The sequence below is a fragment of the Aplidium turbinatum genome, chromosome 2, assembly GCF_918807975.1.
Source record: "Aplidium turbinatum chromosome 2, kaAplTurb1.1, whole genome shotgun sequence".
Taxonomy (NCBI): domain Eukaryota; kingdom Metazoa; phylum Chordata; class Ascidiacea; order Aplousobranchia; family Polyclinidae; genus Aplidium; species Aplidium turbinatum.
Window position 1 is genome coordinate 40880887 of NC_137473.1, and position 17030 is coordinate 40897916.

Sequence of the window (17030 nt, forward strand, 5' to 3'; positions counted from 1 at the left end):
CCAGCAAAAAAATTTTGGGGGGGAATGTGTGTTATTGCACACATAGCCGTAGCCTACGGGACTAAGTTATTTGAGGGGGGCAGAACAAAAATTTGCCCAAATTTGCGATATTGAAATTGCCCAAATATGCTTATCAAAATAGCTATCTGCAGGCTATTAAGCTTGAGATAATGAGTGCCTTAATGAACATGCTGATTTGAACAGTTTCATGGAAGGATTAATCAGATTCAGGTAATTTCATATTTTTGGTGCCCAAATGAACATGTTGATTTGAACAGTTTCATAGAAAGATTAATCAAGTTTAGGCAAATTCATATTTTGTTGGTGCCCCAATTAACATGCTGATTTCAGTGCTGTATTCGAGGGCATACGGCGGTATACGCAGTATACTCTCTGCTTTTTTCGAGCAACTATAGTATACCCTCTGGTTTTCCAAAGAGATTGCCTTGCCTATGCTATCATGCTATCCTTACTGATTCTTGATTACTACTAACCAACTACGGTAGGTACTTAACCCTTTGAGGACCAATTGGTACACGGGTGTAACATGAACTTAATTTCGTCGCCCAAGTTTGATTTTGATAATTCATGTTATTGTTATGGTAGAATAAAGATTAGTATTTTGCAAGTTGTGTATTATTTATCATTATGGAAAATCTGATAGTATACCCTGTGCTTTTGTTACGAATTACAGCACTGGCTGATTTGGACAGATTCATAAAAAGATCAGGAAGCAGTTAATAGCTTATCATGTAACATAGCTTTCCCAAAATATTTATACGTTTTTGCCCAAATATGCGACGTTTTTTGACAACAGGGGGTGAGCTGCCCCCTGGCTCGTACGGTTATGATTGCACATGTCAGTGAGCCTGGCAACGAGTTGGCGAAAGCGAAGCACCCAGAAGATAGTCTGGGGGGCCTCCCCCAGAATAGTTTGAAAAATTACTATTGCGAATTCTGAGAACATTCAGGTCAAAGCCATTGTAAAATTCTGTCAAATGATGATGTAACGTAAGGTGAAATGTTTATTCAAAATATTTCAGGGAGGATAATTACCCCCTGACTACGCCCTTGATTGGGTACTTTATTTATTTTATTGTAACGTTGTCATAGCCTACGTTCGCCTCCATGGCACCGTTGGTAAAGCCCTTGAATGAATGATCGAAAAAACTGAAAGATCAAGCAGCGCTGATTCGACTCTCGGTTTCGGGGTATGCGCTTGAGAAACATATTCCAAGGACTGCCCTCTATTTAGTGGCACCTAGTGGATGGATCGAAATAGGGGCAGATGACCAAGAATTTGGACTAATATTATTAAAGCCTGGTCAGGACTTGATTACAAAACTGCAATAGAAAAATCTCACAACAGAACAGAGCAACTTGGAGCTTCATTGCTTCAAACCCACGACGAGAGGAAAGAACATAAATGTTCAAGAGTGGATGGAATAATTTACAGACAACACTTCAACAACAAGCAGAAACTTCACTCTTCCAACCTCGATAACCGGCCTGTGTCAGTGGTTCAAAGCCTGAGCTCTCAAAGAAGCTTTCCTCAGTCCAAGGATAAATATTCAATCAGTCAGAACTTTTCGAGACATCGCAAAGATTTTAGTGTTCTTTAAAATGCCATGGAGTTTTGAATAATGCATTTTAAAAACTTCGATGTTGTTGTCTGTTAGGCCTAATCTGTTGCAGTCTGTTTAGATATGACGTTCTTGACGTTAATATTAGGTTTGAGCAGTGGCGCGGGAACTATTTTTCTCTAGGGGGGGCTAAAACTGTCGTAGTGTTGTCATCTTCTGGGGGGCGAAGCCCCCCAGACCCCCCTTACATGGGGGGACATTTACAACTGGGCATTCGGTCTCCTCCTGTGCAAAAAAAAAACGACGCTAAAACACACACATTGCAAATTGTAACAAATGGAGAACGGCAAACAGCAAAGCAGCTGTTCAGGAAATTAAAATGAAAACGAACAAATTAGAAAGTTATATGAAAACGACAGTTTGTAGAAATGAGCTCTCACGCGCTTCCGAAGATTGATTTTCGCTCAGGTGTTTTCTCTATAAACTGTGTCATAAGTTCTTTGACATCAACAGTGTCCAAAATGTTTTGGTGGACAAGCATCAACGCAAGATGAGTAGGCCTACCGTAAGTCGTTTTTGTGTCATTGAGCTTCTCAACCACGTTTTCAGGCGTCTTAGAGCAGAAAAAGAACGTTGTGATGATGCAACCGAAACCGAGAGGCAAAAGCAGAGCTCCACGAATTTTCGCGTTTCTTTGAAAAGATTTAGTGTTTGAGGGTTTAGTTGCAATAGTATCTCAGCAACCTTTTGAACGGAGTTTGCGGTTTTTCCACTTACAACATCGCTGAGCAAAGTAGGCTAAGTTCCGTTTTTAGGCTATCTTTTCTGATGGCATTGGGTAAGCTGATCTCAGTATCAGATCTTTCCTCACCGTTTGCATAGATCAAAAGGACCTTCTCTCTGTTGGCTGCTGTAAGCAGATCCGCCTGGTCAAATCTTCGATCAAGCTCAGCTTGAACCAAATCAAGGGCTTCGATGTATTGCCGTTTCTACGCTCCTTCTCCGCAGACGACAAAGCATCCGATTCCTCTGTGATTCGAAATCTTGCTGGAGTTTTGCTCACTCGGAGATCCTTTGGCGTCTTTAGGTTATTAGCAGACGCTGGGACGTTCGCTGCTTCCATAAGCTTGTAAACGGATTCATCTTTTCTGAGATTTTTGATCCGTTCGCGGAGAGTGGTGATTGATTCCAAAGCTGAAGAAGCAAAGATCTTTGGAGCTGTCTTGCGACGGCTTCTGCTGGCTGAAAAACTTCACTGCTGCAGGTAATCGCAAAATAAAGCCGCGTCGTGCGTGCTTGTTTTACCAAGCCGAATATGTTTGCACGAGCGTTTCATTTCATTGCACTACGCAGCGTTTCTTAACCGGGGGTGCTGGCACCCCTTGGGGGTGCTGGAATAGACTATAGGGGGTGCTAAATGCATGCAGTATAGGCTAATATCAAAAAATGCCATTTTAATTTTCTGCATTTTTTTGTTATTCTGCCAGTATCAGCAGTTGTCATATCAATGATTGCTGTTTCGAAGTAGCCTACATGATTTGCTGTCATTGTAGTCATCTCCCAGTCAAATACTCAAATTGATCCTGAGTAGATTGTGCGAACTTATCTGGTGGGTGTTTTGTTGTAATGTTGTTGCTCACCTCTCGCTTCTAGAAACCACCATGGCAAAGTATCCAGAGTGGATACAGCAACCTTCTTGGCAGACATGAGTGATCATAGGCTAATAGACTAAAGGAGGAGCTATGATTGACATGCAGGTGAATCAGAGTTGTGGGACAAACTTTCGTCCTTCCGCTTGCTGATTTCTGGTGTGACCAGTTGACGACACATCCTGCATTGGCACGAGCAGCAATGGAATTGATCGTCCCATTTCCGACTAACTACTTGTGTGAAAAGGCGTTCTCCACCATGCTCCAAATCAAAACAATTGGCCGGAGCCGCCTTCAACATGGGTTGCTCCACGATATGAGAGTGGCTTTGACAAACACGAAGCCTCGAATAGATAAATTGGTCACACATAAGCAACAACAGAAATCACATTGATACATGTGTAACTAGATACCCAGCTAGGTAACTTAAATATGCTTAAGTTTGTCCATGTTCTTTTACTATTCTCGGGTTTTCCTATTTCTTTTATCACCAATGACGACAGTAGTTTTGAAGAATAAACAAAATGATCAATTTGTACTTCGCTTTCCTTTCAATAGTGCAGGCCAAAGTTTAATGGCGGCGTCGAAATTTTGACATGCTATTTGATCACTGGTGGTATATTTTGTATATTTTTGTCGCCTAACAAACTATGCTGTTGTTTTAAGAGAGTTGAGTCGCTTACATATGGTTATAATTGAATTTCTGTTGGTGAATGAAAGCCAAATACCAAATCCTGAATCAACTTCGTTAAAACAACTGCTCAGTTTGTTAAACAACAAGAGACTTCATTACAAAATATATCTCCAGCGATCTGAAGGCATGTTAAAATTTCGGCCTGTACTAAACTTTTGGTCGGTACTGTAGTAGTCTTATGTCAATAATAGTTAGGGGGTGCTAGACTGGTCAGGCCTGTTCAGAGGGGTGCTAAAGTCAGAAAAGGTTAAGAAACGCTGCTACGATATCTTCTGTCATGTCGGTCAGACTTGACAAAGCAATATCATGTATTATTGTAATGTTCAGAAGTAGCCTACGCATGAAATGTAAATATTGCAGAATGATGTCCAATAAACGATGTACCGCCGTGTTAGTAGGGAAGGTGGCTAGCACCGCCACTGAGAGGTATAGCTCCCTGTGATTGACGATTCTTTATTGCAAATGATGAGCGCGACACGTAACAGGAACTCGATTCATCGTAGCAATTAGTGTTCGAAAAAATTTCTGAAATTATGTTATGTAGGCCTACCTTAAATTGTCAGAATTTTCTAGGGGGGGCTGAAGCAATTATTAAAAATTCCAGGGGGGCTGAATTTTCTCTAGGGGGAGCTGCAGCCCCTTGAGCACCCCTACTTCCCGCGCCCTTGGGTTGGAGATATGCTATCTCACTTTTATAAACAGTGTTCGTAACATTAGCAATACATATTAAGTGTGTAGCCTACTAAAATGTGTAATATGCAAATGCTTATGTTTCTCGGCGGTCGAGTGTAGCAACTAGCAAGAATTGACAGTGATAAACACGTGTTTCGCCCATGAATCTGAGCTTATCAGTATCGCACCACTAATTCATACCACGTAGTTCTCAACCGCTGATTTTGTCAGTCAATTAATCCTTACCTTTGTGAAAAGAAAACAGCTAAACTAACTGTCGCCAATACACACCGGTGTAGCCTCCACACTATGTAAGTACACTCGACTGCCGAGAAACACATGTTTTTGGAAAAGTCATGATGGCTAGTCTGGAGGCTACACCGATATGGTTAACGAAATACAATGCTCGCTGTTCTATAGTGAATAGTCAGGTAGTGCTGACAGCAGGAAGATAGCTCCTTCTTAACAATGCACATGCTTAGTTAGCTCTGCTCAACTGCAATGCTTGGCGTTTGCTATAGCCTAATGATTAGGCCTATAAGGCTACAATGTCGTGATGTAGATTCGGTGTGTTTGTTAACATGACATCACTCAACAAAAGCAATTTTTTTAGCAATTATAACTAAGCTATTAAATATTGTGAATACAGTTTCCACATCAATGATAGGCTACAAAAATCGAAAACTAACTGCTGCGAAAAGATCTCTGATACAGTATTTTTAAGTAATCTTGATTTTAGGTTCACATGTGTGTCGGTGCGACGATGGCTACAAAACGAAGGGATACGAATGTGTTGACTTGAATGAATGTGAAGATAAAAAGACATGCGACCATGATTGTGACAACACAGTGGGATCTTTCGTTTGTAATTGCAGGTACGATATGATGAAAACCGAGGACATAGGTTGGCCTAAAGCGGAGTTAGCGTCTCTCTGATACAAATTGCTTGCATGTAGTAGACCGGCGGACCTAGAAATCTTTTTAAAAATAGTTTTAAAAGAAATAAGGAATGTAAAACTTAAGGTCCAACAAAGCAAATAGGCTGGAAGACGGGCTGGGGCTTGCCCTTTAGAAAAATTCTATCTTGTTTTTTGAGTATTTTCAGGGCTTTGGAGTCAGGTGAAAAATTTACAACTCCGACTCGACCGACCGAACTTTATAACTGTTGCCAGATTCTTTTCAAGTTTTTGTAATTTTTTTTTATTAATTTAATTTCACTCCCGTTGCAATCCAAATTTCTAAAATCGGAATGAACAGAATGCATAAACTTAATTGCAATTTAGAGTCGGTTTTGTGTTGAGCAACAATGGACGCGGTTGTGACGACATAAACGAGTGTGATGATGCACCGTGCAGACAAATGTGCCATAATGTGCCTGTGAGTAGCTTGAATTTGCAACAAGCCTACAGTTTTTAAAAGTAATGAGTTTGAAATCAAGTATGGCAAGCAAAAGTTGCTTAAGTACGGCAAGCAGAATAATTTTATCCGATAAGTCTATCAATGAAGCTCGAATATTCAAACAAGTATAAAAAGATGAAAAGATATAAAGTTTATGAAGTTATGATATTCTATAATTTTTATGAGCCAAACTTTGTCACCTTTATACAGGGATCGTTTACTTGTTCTTGTTCGATTGGATATCAACTCAGCCGTGACGGCATATCCTGTGATGACATAGATGAGTGTGTCTCAGGAGGGACTCCACCATGTCAACAGGGAGAGCAAGTTTGTGATGTCACAATTCATCGAGCAACATTTCCTTAAATATTATATTTGTACCATAATTTATCGGAACGAATTTTGACAGTTCCTTGTTGAAGTTTTCTTTGCTCATTTAGTTGCACAATCGCAGAATATAAGTCACAAGAATAGACCGAGACTAAAGCCAATTTCCAACTCTATTTGACTCCCAGAATATACCGGCATAACTAAGTTGTTTGCTAGCTGAACGTATCGGATCTGTTTTTCAGGAGTCAAGTGTAGCAAGAATTCACAGCGATAGACACGTGTTTCAGCGATAAGGTTGGGTTTATCAGATTAGCATCACTAATTCCTGCCAAGTTATTGATTTTCACGACATTTCCAGACTGATCGGCCGACAGCAACATCACACAAATGAAACAAGATCCACTTCCACCCCTTTAGCTCCACTATTTTTTAATTTCTTTTGACAGGAGTGTATGAACACGATTGGTTCCTTCCAATGCGCATGCGCACCAGGGTTTCATCTGAGCAATGATGGTGTGACGTGTCAAGAAGCCAGCAACTGCTTTGGAAACATTCAAGACCCAGTGAAAGGTCGTCTGCAAATGGGAATGAAACCTATCGATTTTGTCACGCAGAGAGTAGTCACTGAGCTGCAAAACAAGTAAGAGGCTTATTTTCCAGCTGTGTCATGTAAAGTTTTTTACTCTGTAATTCAACCTTGTTATTTTCACGCAGAATTTATGTATCTGTCAAGTTTCGAACTTTCGATTCTGAAGGTGTGATATTCGCCCTGAACGATGCCACAACGGGAAAGAGCATTTATGTAGCGATCAGGGGTGGAAAAATCCAATCAGGACTCAACATAAGTGGTTCCGGTTTCACTTCAATGGCTCCACGTAACCCGATTATGGTTTCTGACGGACAGTGGCATGTGGTAAGTTGGTTTATGCACCTTGCACATTGGTTGCGAATAAGGAAATAGCAAGACCATTCATCATCGGACAATTACACGACTAAGACACTAATATGATTTTATCCATCTGTTTTAAGGTGTATAGCCTATTATTCTGAAGCAAACACGAGACAAACATAGGAAGAAAGCGTAGGCTAAAGTTGAATAGCATACAAATCATTAATGTAATCAGACTTTTCGTTGAGTAAGGGATAGTCGCAAGTAGCTAGGCTACCTACTGTCAGTAATTGCAAGCAAAGACTTCAAAACATCGTACCGAGTCCAGATGAAATTGCAAAAAAGTGCAATAGGCCTACTGTATTCAAAATAACAAGCAAACTAGTGGCGGATCCAGGGGGATTGGGGCGATTGGTGTTTTTTAATTGCCCCTTTCCATCTAAGGCTACTTGCTGGGTCCGCTCCTGAATCAAAAACTTATTATTTTCACCACACATTGTTTTCTTTAGGTTAAGTTTCGCAAAGCAAAAAAGTCGCTTAAGCTTGTAATGGATGGCATCATAATCAGTCGCTCAAGCATCGCTAGATCGAATTTGGTATTCCAATCAGGATCAATGATTTATTTTGGAGGACTTCCCGCAAACTTCAACATTACTATGAAAAAGGTGGGTGTAGAGCAGACTATAGGCCTTACCTTGTATTCCCATTAATAACCCAAAGCAGCAAAGCTTATAAGCGAAAATACGAGAACGGCACATGGGTTGAAAGCATGAGTTTATTGTAGGCCTACCAGGAAACACGAGAAAGTTACAACCCCCCTTTGGCACGCGTGTGACGTCACGATATTGAGAATGATGCTTTCAGTCTAAAAAAATTGCCTAATTTTAAACAAAACTGCATTAAAACAGCGAGTTTTGCCAATACCAAACATCTCAGCCAGGAATTAGCAACAACAAAACATAGAGACTATAAAGCTTTATTTCTGAAAAATGCCGAAGAAAACATGATCTTATCCTTTTGCTATGCCACCGGACAGCACCATTTTACAGTAATATTCATACCCAAATTTTTGTTGAAAATGCTCTCAGAATGCACCAAATTCAAAATAATTTTTCAAAATTTTCTGGGGGAGGACCCCCAGCCACTGGGTCGTCAAAACCTCCCCTTTCAAAATTCCTGGCTACTCTACTGGGCAGGCTACTTTCCGGCGTTTAGTCGAAACTGTACTCAGAAAAAAGGTAAGCTTGTCTTCAAAACCAAATATGACAAATTACACCCAAAAGTACATTAAATCAGCTGGTTTGTTGAAAAAAAAACATAATACGCTATGATACACTTTCTGTCAGAATAACCTACACGCCCAGCAGGTTTGACAAAACAATCTTGGGAGTGCTTTTAAAGCCAGGTCTTAGGACCTAGATCATCACGAAAGTCAGTGCTGCCTTTCTCATAACTTATAGACTATATAGCTGCCTACGTTAGGTCTGCTGCAGGGTGTAGCGCGACCTTGACTGAAGTGCGAGTTTCATTTTTTCTGGAAATCTTCTTCAAGTGATTTACTTGTGTGGTCATCAGTGAATTATGACAGCATCTAAACCTGTATCTTTTACGCAGCCAATTATCCCACAATTTCGTGGTTGCCTTAGCAACTTCCATGTCAAAGGTGGAAAAGCAGTTTGGACGTCGTCGAAACGTAAAGCTTTCAGTTCTCGTCGTCATTGTTTCGCTGACGTTGATAGATCCGGATATTACTTCAGCGGAAGGGGATTTGTTGAAGTCGGTAAGTAAATGACATAAAGAGCTTTAAAACTTGCAAGGCTAATGTTTTTGATTCTAAAACAACCAGTTTAAAAAAGCATGCTTTCAATATAAACCATTGATAAAAGCTTTTTTCGACTTCGTAGCTTGAGTTTGTATTCTCGAATGGACATCATTTAAGTGAGTTTAACTGGTAGCCTATGACGTCTTGTTCAGATTATCGACCCAAACGCGATTTCAAGGTTGCAATGAAGATTCGAACAGGAAATGCTGATGGAATAATCGCTGCTATGGGCAACAATACATTTTCGCTGACGATTTCATCAACTCAGGTAAGGTTTTGAATCAGTGTGTAAGACTAAGGAAGCGTTTCCTGAAATATCTCCCTGGAAGCTGGATGTTATGTTCAGCTTACCTGTTTTAAATGAAAACTAGAACAGAGAACCAGGTCCAACGAATAAACTGTGATGGTATCACAGTCAATATGCGTAGTGCTTCGGCAGGCTACCTTTTTGTTCTTGAATTGGTAAACTATTTTATTTTATAATTCTTTTGTGGTGTTTTGTCGAATACTAACCTACAGTAGCGTAGCCAGGAATTTTGAAAGGGGGGGGTTTTCGCCTAAGACGACAGCCAACGGCGGGGGGTCTGGGAGGCCTCTCCCAGAAAATTTTGAAAAATTACATTGAATTTGGTGCATTCTGAGAGCATTTTCAACAAAAATGTGGGTATGAATATTCCTGAAAAATGGTACTGTCTTGTGGCATAGCAAAAGGATAAAATCATGTTTTCTTCGGCATTTTTCGGAAATAAAGCTAAGTCTCTATGTTTTCTTGTTTCAAATTCCTGGCTGAGATGTTTGAATGTTTGGTATTGGCAAAACTCGCTCTTTTAATGCAGATTAATTTAAAATTAGGCAAATCTGTTGTAGACTGAAAGCATCATTCTCAATATCGTGACGTCAGACACGTGCCAAAGGGGGGGTTGTAACCCCCAAACCCCCCCCCCCCTGGCTACGCCACTGCTAACCTATAATAACCTTTAGTTACGCAATCTTTTATTGTGAAATCTACTTGTAGAAAATTGTGTACGTGACAACCTGGAAACTTCTCTGACTCGTTGACCAGAAGAATGAGTTCTTGTGATGTAATATTATCCTAGTCTCTCGAAGCTTCTGGTCAAACAAACCTGTTATAAATAGCCGCATGATTTGATTACTATTATCATTAGAGTTGTGTCTAGATTTGTGTATTATAGAGATTAAAAGTTGTAATGAAAAGTATATTGAAGAAAATTGTAGAGTTCTAGCCGATATTGAATAGATTGTAAAAGTGGAAGTTATTGCCAATTGTAAAGTAGCTGTTGCAAGTAGTAGGGACTGTATATTTATTTTGAAATCGACGAAAACGTTTGCTGTTCAGAGTTTGATTTCTTTATGTGTTGGAAGTGGAGAACCATTTGTCAGTTCAGGAATTTCCATCTATCTTCTCACAAGTAGAGCTATTCGACCATTTATTTGACTGTTCAACGTTGATATCTCGATAAACTAAGTCATCAGTCTTTCCAAGGTCTTTTTTCGTCTAAGAGCTAGAAAGAATTTCTTTATTTGCTTCAGATATGCACACATGTCATACGAAATTACATGAAAAAAAAACGTGAGAAAAAGTAATACAGGGAAAAGACTACAAGCATCTCAATTTTCCTTGTTCAACAATTTACAAACAACATCATAAAATCTTGATATTAGATAGACCTCAGTATTTATCAGGGCACAAATTAGATTATTTTTGGAGTCTGAGCAGTGCCAGCGTTATAGAAAACTATACAAATCTTTTCTCAATAAAGCATTAATAGTTAGTACATCACAACGAACTTGTTGAGCGCTCACACTTTCATATTTATGTAAATTAAACACATGTTTTAATGCCTTATTGTAGGCAACTTTAAACTTCTTTTTCCATTTAGCAGAGACATTGGTTCACTGGTGTGACTTATAAAGAGGCATACAATAAGCTAGGAACACAGCTTTACATCCATAGTCAGTGGCGTAGCCAGAAAAAAATTTTGGGGGGGGCCAAATATTTGATGAATTAAAGAGAACGACAAAATGTTTGATTTAAGACATCGCCACCTGATGTGCAGTGGCGCATCCTGGTGGGTTAAGCAAGGGAAGCACTAAAGCTGGTGGGGGTTAGAGCGTGCCGAAGGCACGCGTATTCTAGGGGGTCCGGGGGCATGCTCCCCCGGAAAATTTTTGCAAAATTACACTTAAATAATGGATTATAACGCTTTCTGGAAACACTTTCAGGGTAATATTTGTATGAAACTTATTAGCAGATAAACAGCTATTAACTTATTACAGGTAGCTTTTATCTACACACAAACGGGCAAAAACTGCGGCTAAAATTAGAGTACACAAAAAACTCAGCTACACAAAAACCCAACAGAGTAAGCGATTTTGAAATTGCTTCCACAGATTAGTTAAAAGAAGCGTAAATCGCATAAACTTTGCGCGATTTACGATTTGCAAAATTTATTGGTGTCTTTCTGTGTGTCTAAAACAAGTCCTGGGGGGTGTTAATAATAGCCAGATGTCTTGGAAAACAATTTAAATTTATACAAATTATATTATATTTTCAACAAAGGGTTCAACTTCGGAATCCAAACTTTGAAAATTTGGGGGGGCCATGGCCCCGTTCGCCCCCCCCTGGCTACGCATATGATCCATACTACAATGTTTGACAAACGAAGGCATTTGTGACAGATTGGGCATGGGCTATGGATGGGACTCACAATCAAAAGACAATTCAAACAAACGTTTGAGACCTTTTCATTTTCAGACGCAACTTTACATTTCAAAATTATTTTACAAGTTTTAAAATACACAAATGGCCAAAGGTTTGCCCACCCTACACAGCTTTGGAAGATTTTTTTTTGTAGTCAGAAGTTCATTGCCCAGTCAGTCACAAGAAAAGCTATCTTACTTGACCTTAGTATTGTGCCATTTGTCCGACCTGCAACGCCAGTTAATTGCCAATTTCACCATTTTGTAGATATATATATGTACATAATTTCATATAAAGTTTCAACTATAGCCTACAAGTAGTGAATATGTAATTAATTTTGAATGGTATCAAACGCAGGACACAGTATTCCATGGTCTGTAGAGACAAAGACAAATTTAAAAATGGCAGGTTAATAAATTTCATTCATGCTTGGCACTCAGCAGAGGAGTGGATTTATGTTAGTAACATAGGCGACTTCCCGACGTTGTTTGCAACCGCTGAACACACTTAGCTCTCGGTATCTGGGAGGCAAACCCGCTTCTATAAGACTTTTTGAAAACCACCGCGCTTGAAGACGCTATCAACGTTAGTCCTAGTAGAGCCCTAATTGCTTAAGAAACAGCCAAAACAAAAAGAAATCCCTCACTCCTGTTGAGATGAGTTTCAATCACCTAAATTTGCTCGGACACTACTCTGGACGATTGTGAAACTAATTGTAGCCCACTGCACTTATTTTAAAGACAGTTGGAATATTGCCTGTCCAAATGTCTTCCTCTAGCGCTGAGCTTAGAACAAAGCTTTCTTGGTCCAAAGATTCGCACCAACACTTTGTTTAAATTGGTAGATAGATTAGATTAGTTACCGTAGCCTGCTTGTTTTTCAGCTGAAAGCAGAAATACGTAACTCGTCGGGGCAAGTGATGGCATCATCCACTTACACGTCAACGTCACTGTGCGGGGGTTTATGGATAAGCATCAATTTGAGAGTGACAAGGGGACACCTCAAAATGAGAGTAAATGGGATTGCAGCCAGAGAAATGACACAAAAAATTTCTTTCCTCCCAAACCTCTCGTTGTATGTCGGAGGAGTTCCTGGTGAGTTGGTGATTCGATCCCAGCCAGAAAAACGCCTGCAGCAGGATGTTGAATCGATGTGAAGAAGGATGATTTTGTTGGCTGGGATTACATTTTTTATCAAAACTTTATTCAAAACCAGGGATACCTAATTAGTTTTGGTATCCCTGTTCAAAACGATGTAACAATGACGTAATGTGTTTGCAGACGGATCAGGACCAGGTTTTCGTGGAAACATGAAAAGAATCTACGTCAATGGCAGGAAAATCGACCTGTCACGCTCCAATAATTTCCTGGGTGTCAACGTCATGACAATGCCAAGATAATTAATCTTATTGCGTCGTAGTTCATTGTCGTATAAAAAATTTGCCACAATGGTTAGCAATAACGCATAGATAAGAAGCAAAATCATGTATAAGCACTTGGACAGCTCGGAAAGTATAGTTAACAGGCTTATAAAATATTTTCCGCGGAAAAAAAAAAGGCTTATATTAATCGGACTAAGCTCAATTGGTTGATATTGTTTTTTATCACAAAGACACCAAATAAAAAAAAACTCCGTAAACCACCTACGCTTTGTTTGGTGTGCAACCAGTTGGTCTAAGCTTTTGTGACTGAGGTCACTAGGTGTATTCGTCAAATCAATCGTGTCGACTTCACAATGTAGATATTAACGACCTGTTTTAGCCTGATGCTGCGAGTTCGCTGTGGTAATAGCGAATTGCACTAGCTTTCGGAACACAGTTCCCAAGTCATGTGCTGTGACGAATGGTGTTGAAGTCAGTAATCGAATCGTTGTTTATTGGGGTTCTTCAATTTGAAAAGACGATCGAGGAAGGACGAATTGACCAACGAATCTACAGGAAACTTACCACCACCTGAAAGGTACAGCGTAGACAAGGCATAGCGGCTAGATGCAAAGAAGTTTGAGCGATGGAACGAAGCCACCTAAACCATCGACTTCTCACACTCAAGCCGTAAAGCATAGAGAATCATCAACCATCTCACTGGGCGCTCGGCAAACTCCCCTCGCCAGTACCCCGTTTCTGCAAATGCCATCGCTTACCGGCTAGTGCAGAACGGAGTCTACAAGACAAAGGGCCGCAAGGCATCGCGCCTTGTCGCAAAGGAAGTGTCTGCCCTCAGTGCCCTGTGGCGAGTGAAAACAACACCAGAAGAAACAATATTCGAAAATTTCACTTCAGAGGAGTTCACCACTGCCCTTTGCCTAGTGAAACCACACAAGTCTCCAGAGCCGGATAAGATCTGCGCTGAGCTTGTGCTCCTTGCTGGCCCTGCCCTCAAGTCCTGGCTAGGTAGATTCCTTTCTACATGCTTGTACCACTTCACAATCCCAAAAATCTGGAGGAGCTTTAGTAGTTACGATCACTAAGCATCACAAGCCACCAGAGGACCCACGGAACTATGGTCCAATATCTCTCCTCTATGCTCCTTTCAAAATTCTCGAAAGGCTGATCTATGCCCGCGTCAATGCAATCATCGGCCCACTCCTCCCAAAGTAGCAAGCTGGGTTCCGGCGCGGAAAATCCACTGCGCAAGAAACTCTCATCACGCGCTGCTTAAGCGCTTGGCAGGTTCCAGCTGGGGTGGATACTTTGTGCATAGCTGCTCTCGCCTTGCCTATTGCAGTGGTTCCCAACGTGCGCCACAGGCTTTTTTTTGTGAGCCACGGGCATTCTAAAAAATAAATGCTGTTGCTGCCATTGACAACTTATTTTCTAAAGCCGTCACAACTTGTCTTAAACAAAATTACTTTTAAAAACTTGCTGCCAAAGTAGATTTGTTCGGGCCTTCTCTTTTCTATTTAAATGCTAGTACGGTACCTACTCTCTGCTGCCATCGCACTCTGATTCTTGCACATATTTGAGAGTTTCAGGTTATGAAGTTGGGAACAGGTTGAGGTTACAGAGATCCAGAGGTGGGCAGTAACTAGTTACAAAAGTAACTAGTTACAAAAGTAACTAGTTACTGTAACTAGTTACTTTTTGAGTAACTGTAACGGTAACTTCGTTACTATTTTCCAAAAGTAACGAAACGCGGTAACTAGTTCCTATTTTAGCAGTTTTTCAACAGTTACAGTTACAAGTTACTTTTGTATTGAAATTTCAGTTTTTAATTGCCGTTTATTTCTCTGCACGTGTTTGTGTCTTGCTTAGTGCGTGTTTGCTGCGTTTTGTGCAATAATGCATTTTTCTTGCAGATGTATCGGCGCAGCACTGCGCATGCGCGGTTCTACTTTTGTTTTGTGGTCTGGTGGAGAAGAGTTGCCATATTGGCGAATTTATCGCCAAAGTCCAGAAATCTGGCGATATTTTAAGACGTTTAGCTTCATATTTATGATTTGGCTCTTTTTTGGCGATTTTTGATAACTGATTTGGCTAAATTAATTGTTTTTGGCGATTAATCAATATGTACCAAAGACAGGCAAGACGCAACAATACAACATGGTTGGGCATCATAATAATATATTTTACATATTTACAAATAAGTTTAACAGTCAAACGTTTTCGATTTAACTTAAGCCCTCATCAGGAACCTGAAAACATTTATAAAAATGCAGTAAATTTCAACTTGTTGAAGGTAACTAACTAACTGACTATAAGCATCAAGAAACACGCAGCGATTAAAAGCAATTTGTTGATGCTTATAGTCAGTTAGTTATTTACCTTCAAGAAGTTGAAATTTATTGCATTTAGTGTAACGCTTGCAATGCCTCTAAAATGATTGTCTGACATTAAAACCAGCAACAGCATTGCTGTTTGCTTGCCGTTGTTGGACGTTCTTGTGGAAGCAATACAAACCAGATTTGGTCATTGGTTTGAGGACAGCGACTTTCAGCTTGCGACTGCATTCCACCCACAATTTAGACTTATCTGTGTTTAATGCCTGATCATTAAGCGACACTGCTGAATTGAAGACCAAAATAAAACAGAACATGCTTCAAGCAATTGAAAAAGCAAACTGCTCTCCTGAAGAGGGAAGTAGCAGCGACACTGAAGTGGATGGTGGTAGGTAGAGCCATGGAGGACTTTTTGCACCACTTTACGCAAAAACCAAGAAAAGAAAGCAATGGGGGTTGAATCTGTTACAGGAGTATTTGGAAGCGGACCCTGAGGACAAGTTAAGCGGATCCAGATTCACAATTGGACCGATGAAAAAAACTGTTTTAAAAACATAACACTCCCATTCCGTCAAGTGATGCAGTAGAAATATTGTTTTCATTGCAGCACTTGTTCATCACCAGACTTTATTCGTTCATTCCCGACGCCGACACACGCTCCATCGGCCTGACACTACCAAGACAGGCATGGATGCGCCTCAACCGTCTCCATGCGGGCGTCGGGCTTTTCCGCTCAACCATGCATCAATGGGAAATGGCCTCTTCCTCCTCCTGTGAATGTGGTGCCGAGGATCAGACCGCAGACCACATCATTGATTGATTTAATCTTTATCCTCGGACTGGGAAAGCTTCTTGCAGAACTTAATCCTGGCAGTTTCGCATACTTGTAGACTAAAGGCTTTAAATCACTGGCGCAAGCCCGGTCACCGAGATTGACAGAGTGAAGTTTCCGATTGTTGAAGTCTCGTTGCCGGGAAATTATTCCATCTATTAGATGCCGCTAAATGGAGAGCAGTCCTTAACGTGCGTTGCTCAAGTGCATGCCCTGAGAGTCGAACCAGTGCCGCTTGATCTTGAAGCTGCTTCGTTCCAGAAGTGACGCGCCAACCAATTGAACTATTGGGGCGGACATCATCAATGACTGTAACATCTTCAAGCCACCTAACGGAGTGGAAGGTCTGCGTGTCATGAATGATGAAACCAAAGACTGACTGCTCTCTAGTAGCCTTCCAGTGTAGTCCGGGAACATCGTGAATCTGGGGCGGTAAAAGAATAGACTGTCGGCCCCAGAGGCTCACACGACGACGACGATTGGGCAAGGACATTTTAAAGCCCAAAAGGGCAGGCCTGAGTGACGAGCACTTTGAAATGCTCGTATTTCTCAAAGGAAATAAACATATAAGCCACTGAGTATTTTTTTTAAATAAAACCTTGTTGGTTTTGTGTTAGCATGGATGGCTCTACCACTATATATCAAACATTGCGGTTAAACTGGACGTGCATGCAGAGCTGGCCAGGTGCAGAATTTTATGTTCAGGTTTGTGAGTAGGCTGACTG

At 40.6% G+C, this 17030-nt stretch overlaps 1 protein-coding gene across 1 annotated transcript in view; it reads left to right on the forward strand.

The window, feature by feature from the left end:
• Nucleotides 1-13392, forward strand: part of LOC145788112 (uncharacterized) — a 40061-nt gene extending 26669 nt beyond the window's left edge. The window contains exons 16-25 of the mRNA XM_082599859.1: nt 5338-5473; nt 5882-5975; nt 6207-6323; nt 6773-6966; nt 7041-7239; nt 7725-7880; nt 8830-8995; nt 9190-9305; nt 12643-12853; nt 13040-13392. Coding sequence (XP_082455985.1) covers nt 5338-5473; nt 5882-5975; nt 6207-6323; nt 6773-6966; nt 7041-7239; nt 7725-7880; nt 8830-8995; nt 9190-9305; nt 12643-12853; nt 13040-13158 — 1508 coding nt within the window. The 3' untranslated portion in view covers nt 13159-13392. The remainder of the gene's footprint in view (nt 1-5337; nt 5474-5881; nt 5976-6206; nt 6324-6772; nt 6967-7040; nt 7240-7724; nt 7881-8829; nt 8996-9189; nt 9306-12642; nt 12854-13039) is intronic.
• The last annotated feature ends 3638 nt before the right edge of the window (nt 13393-17030 follow it).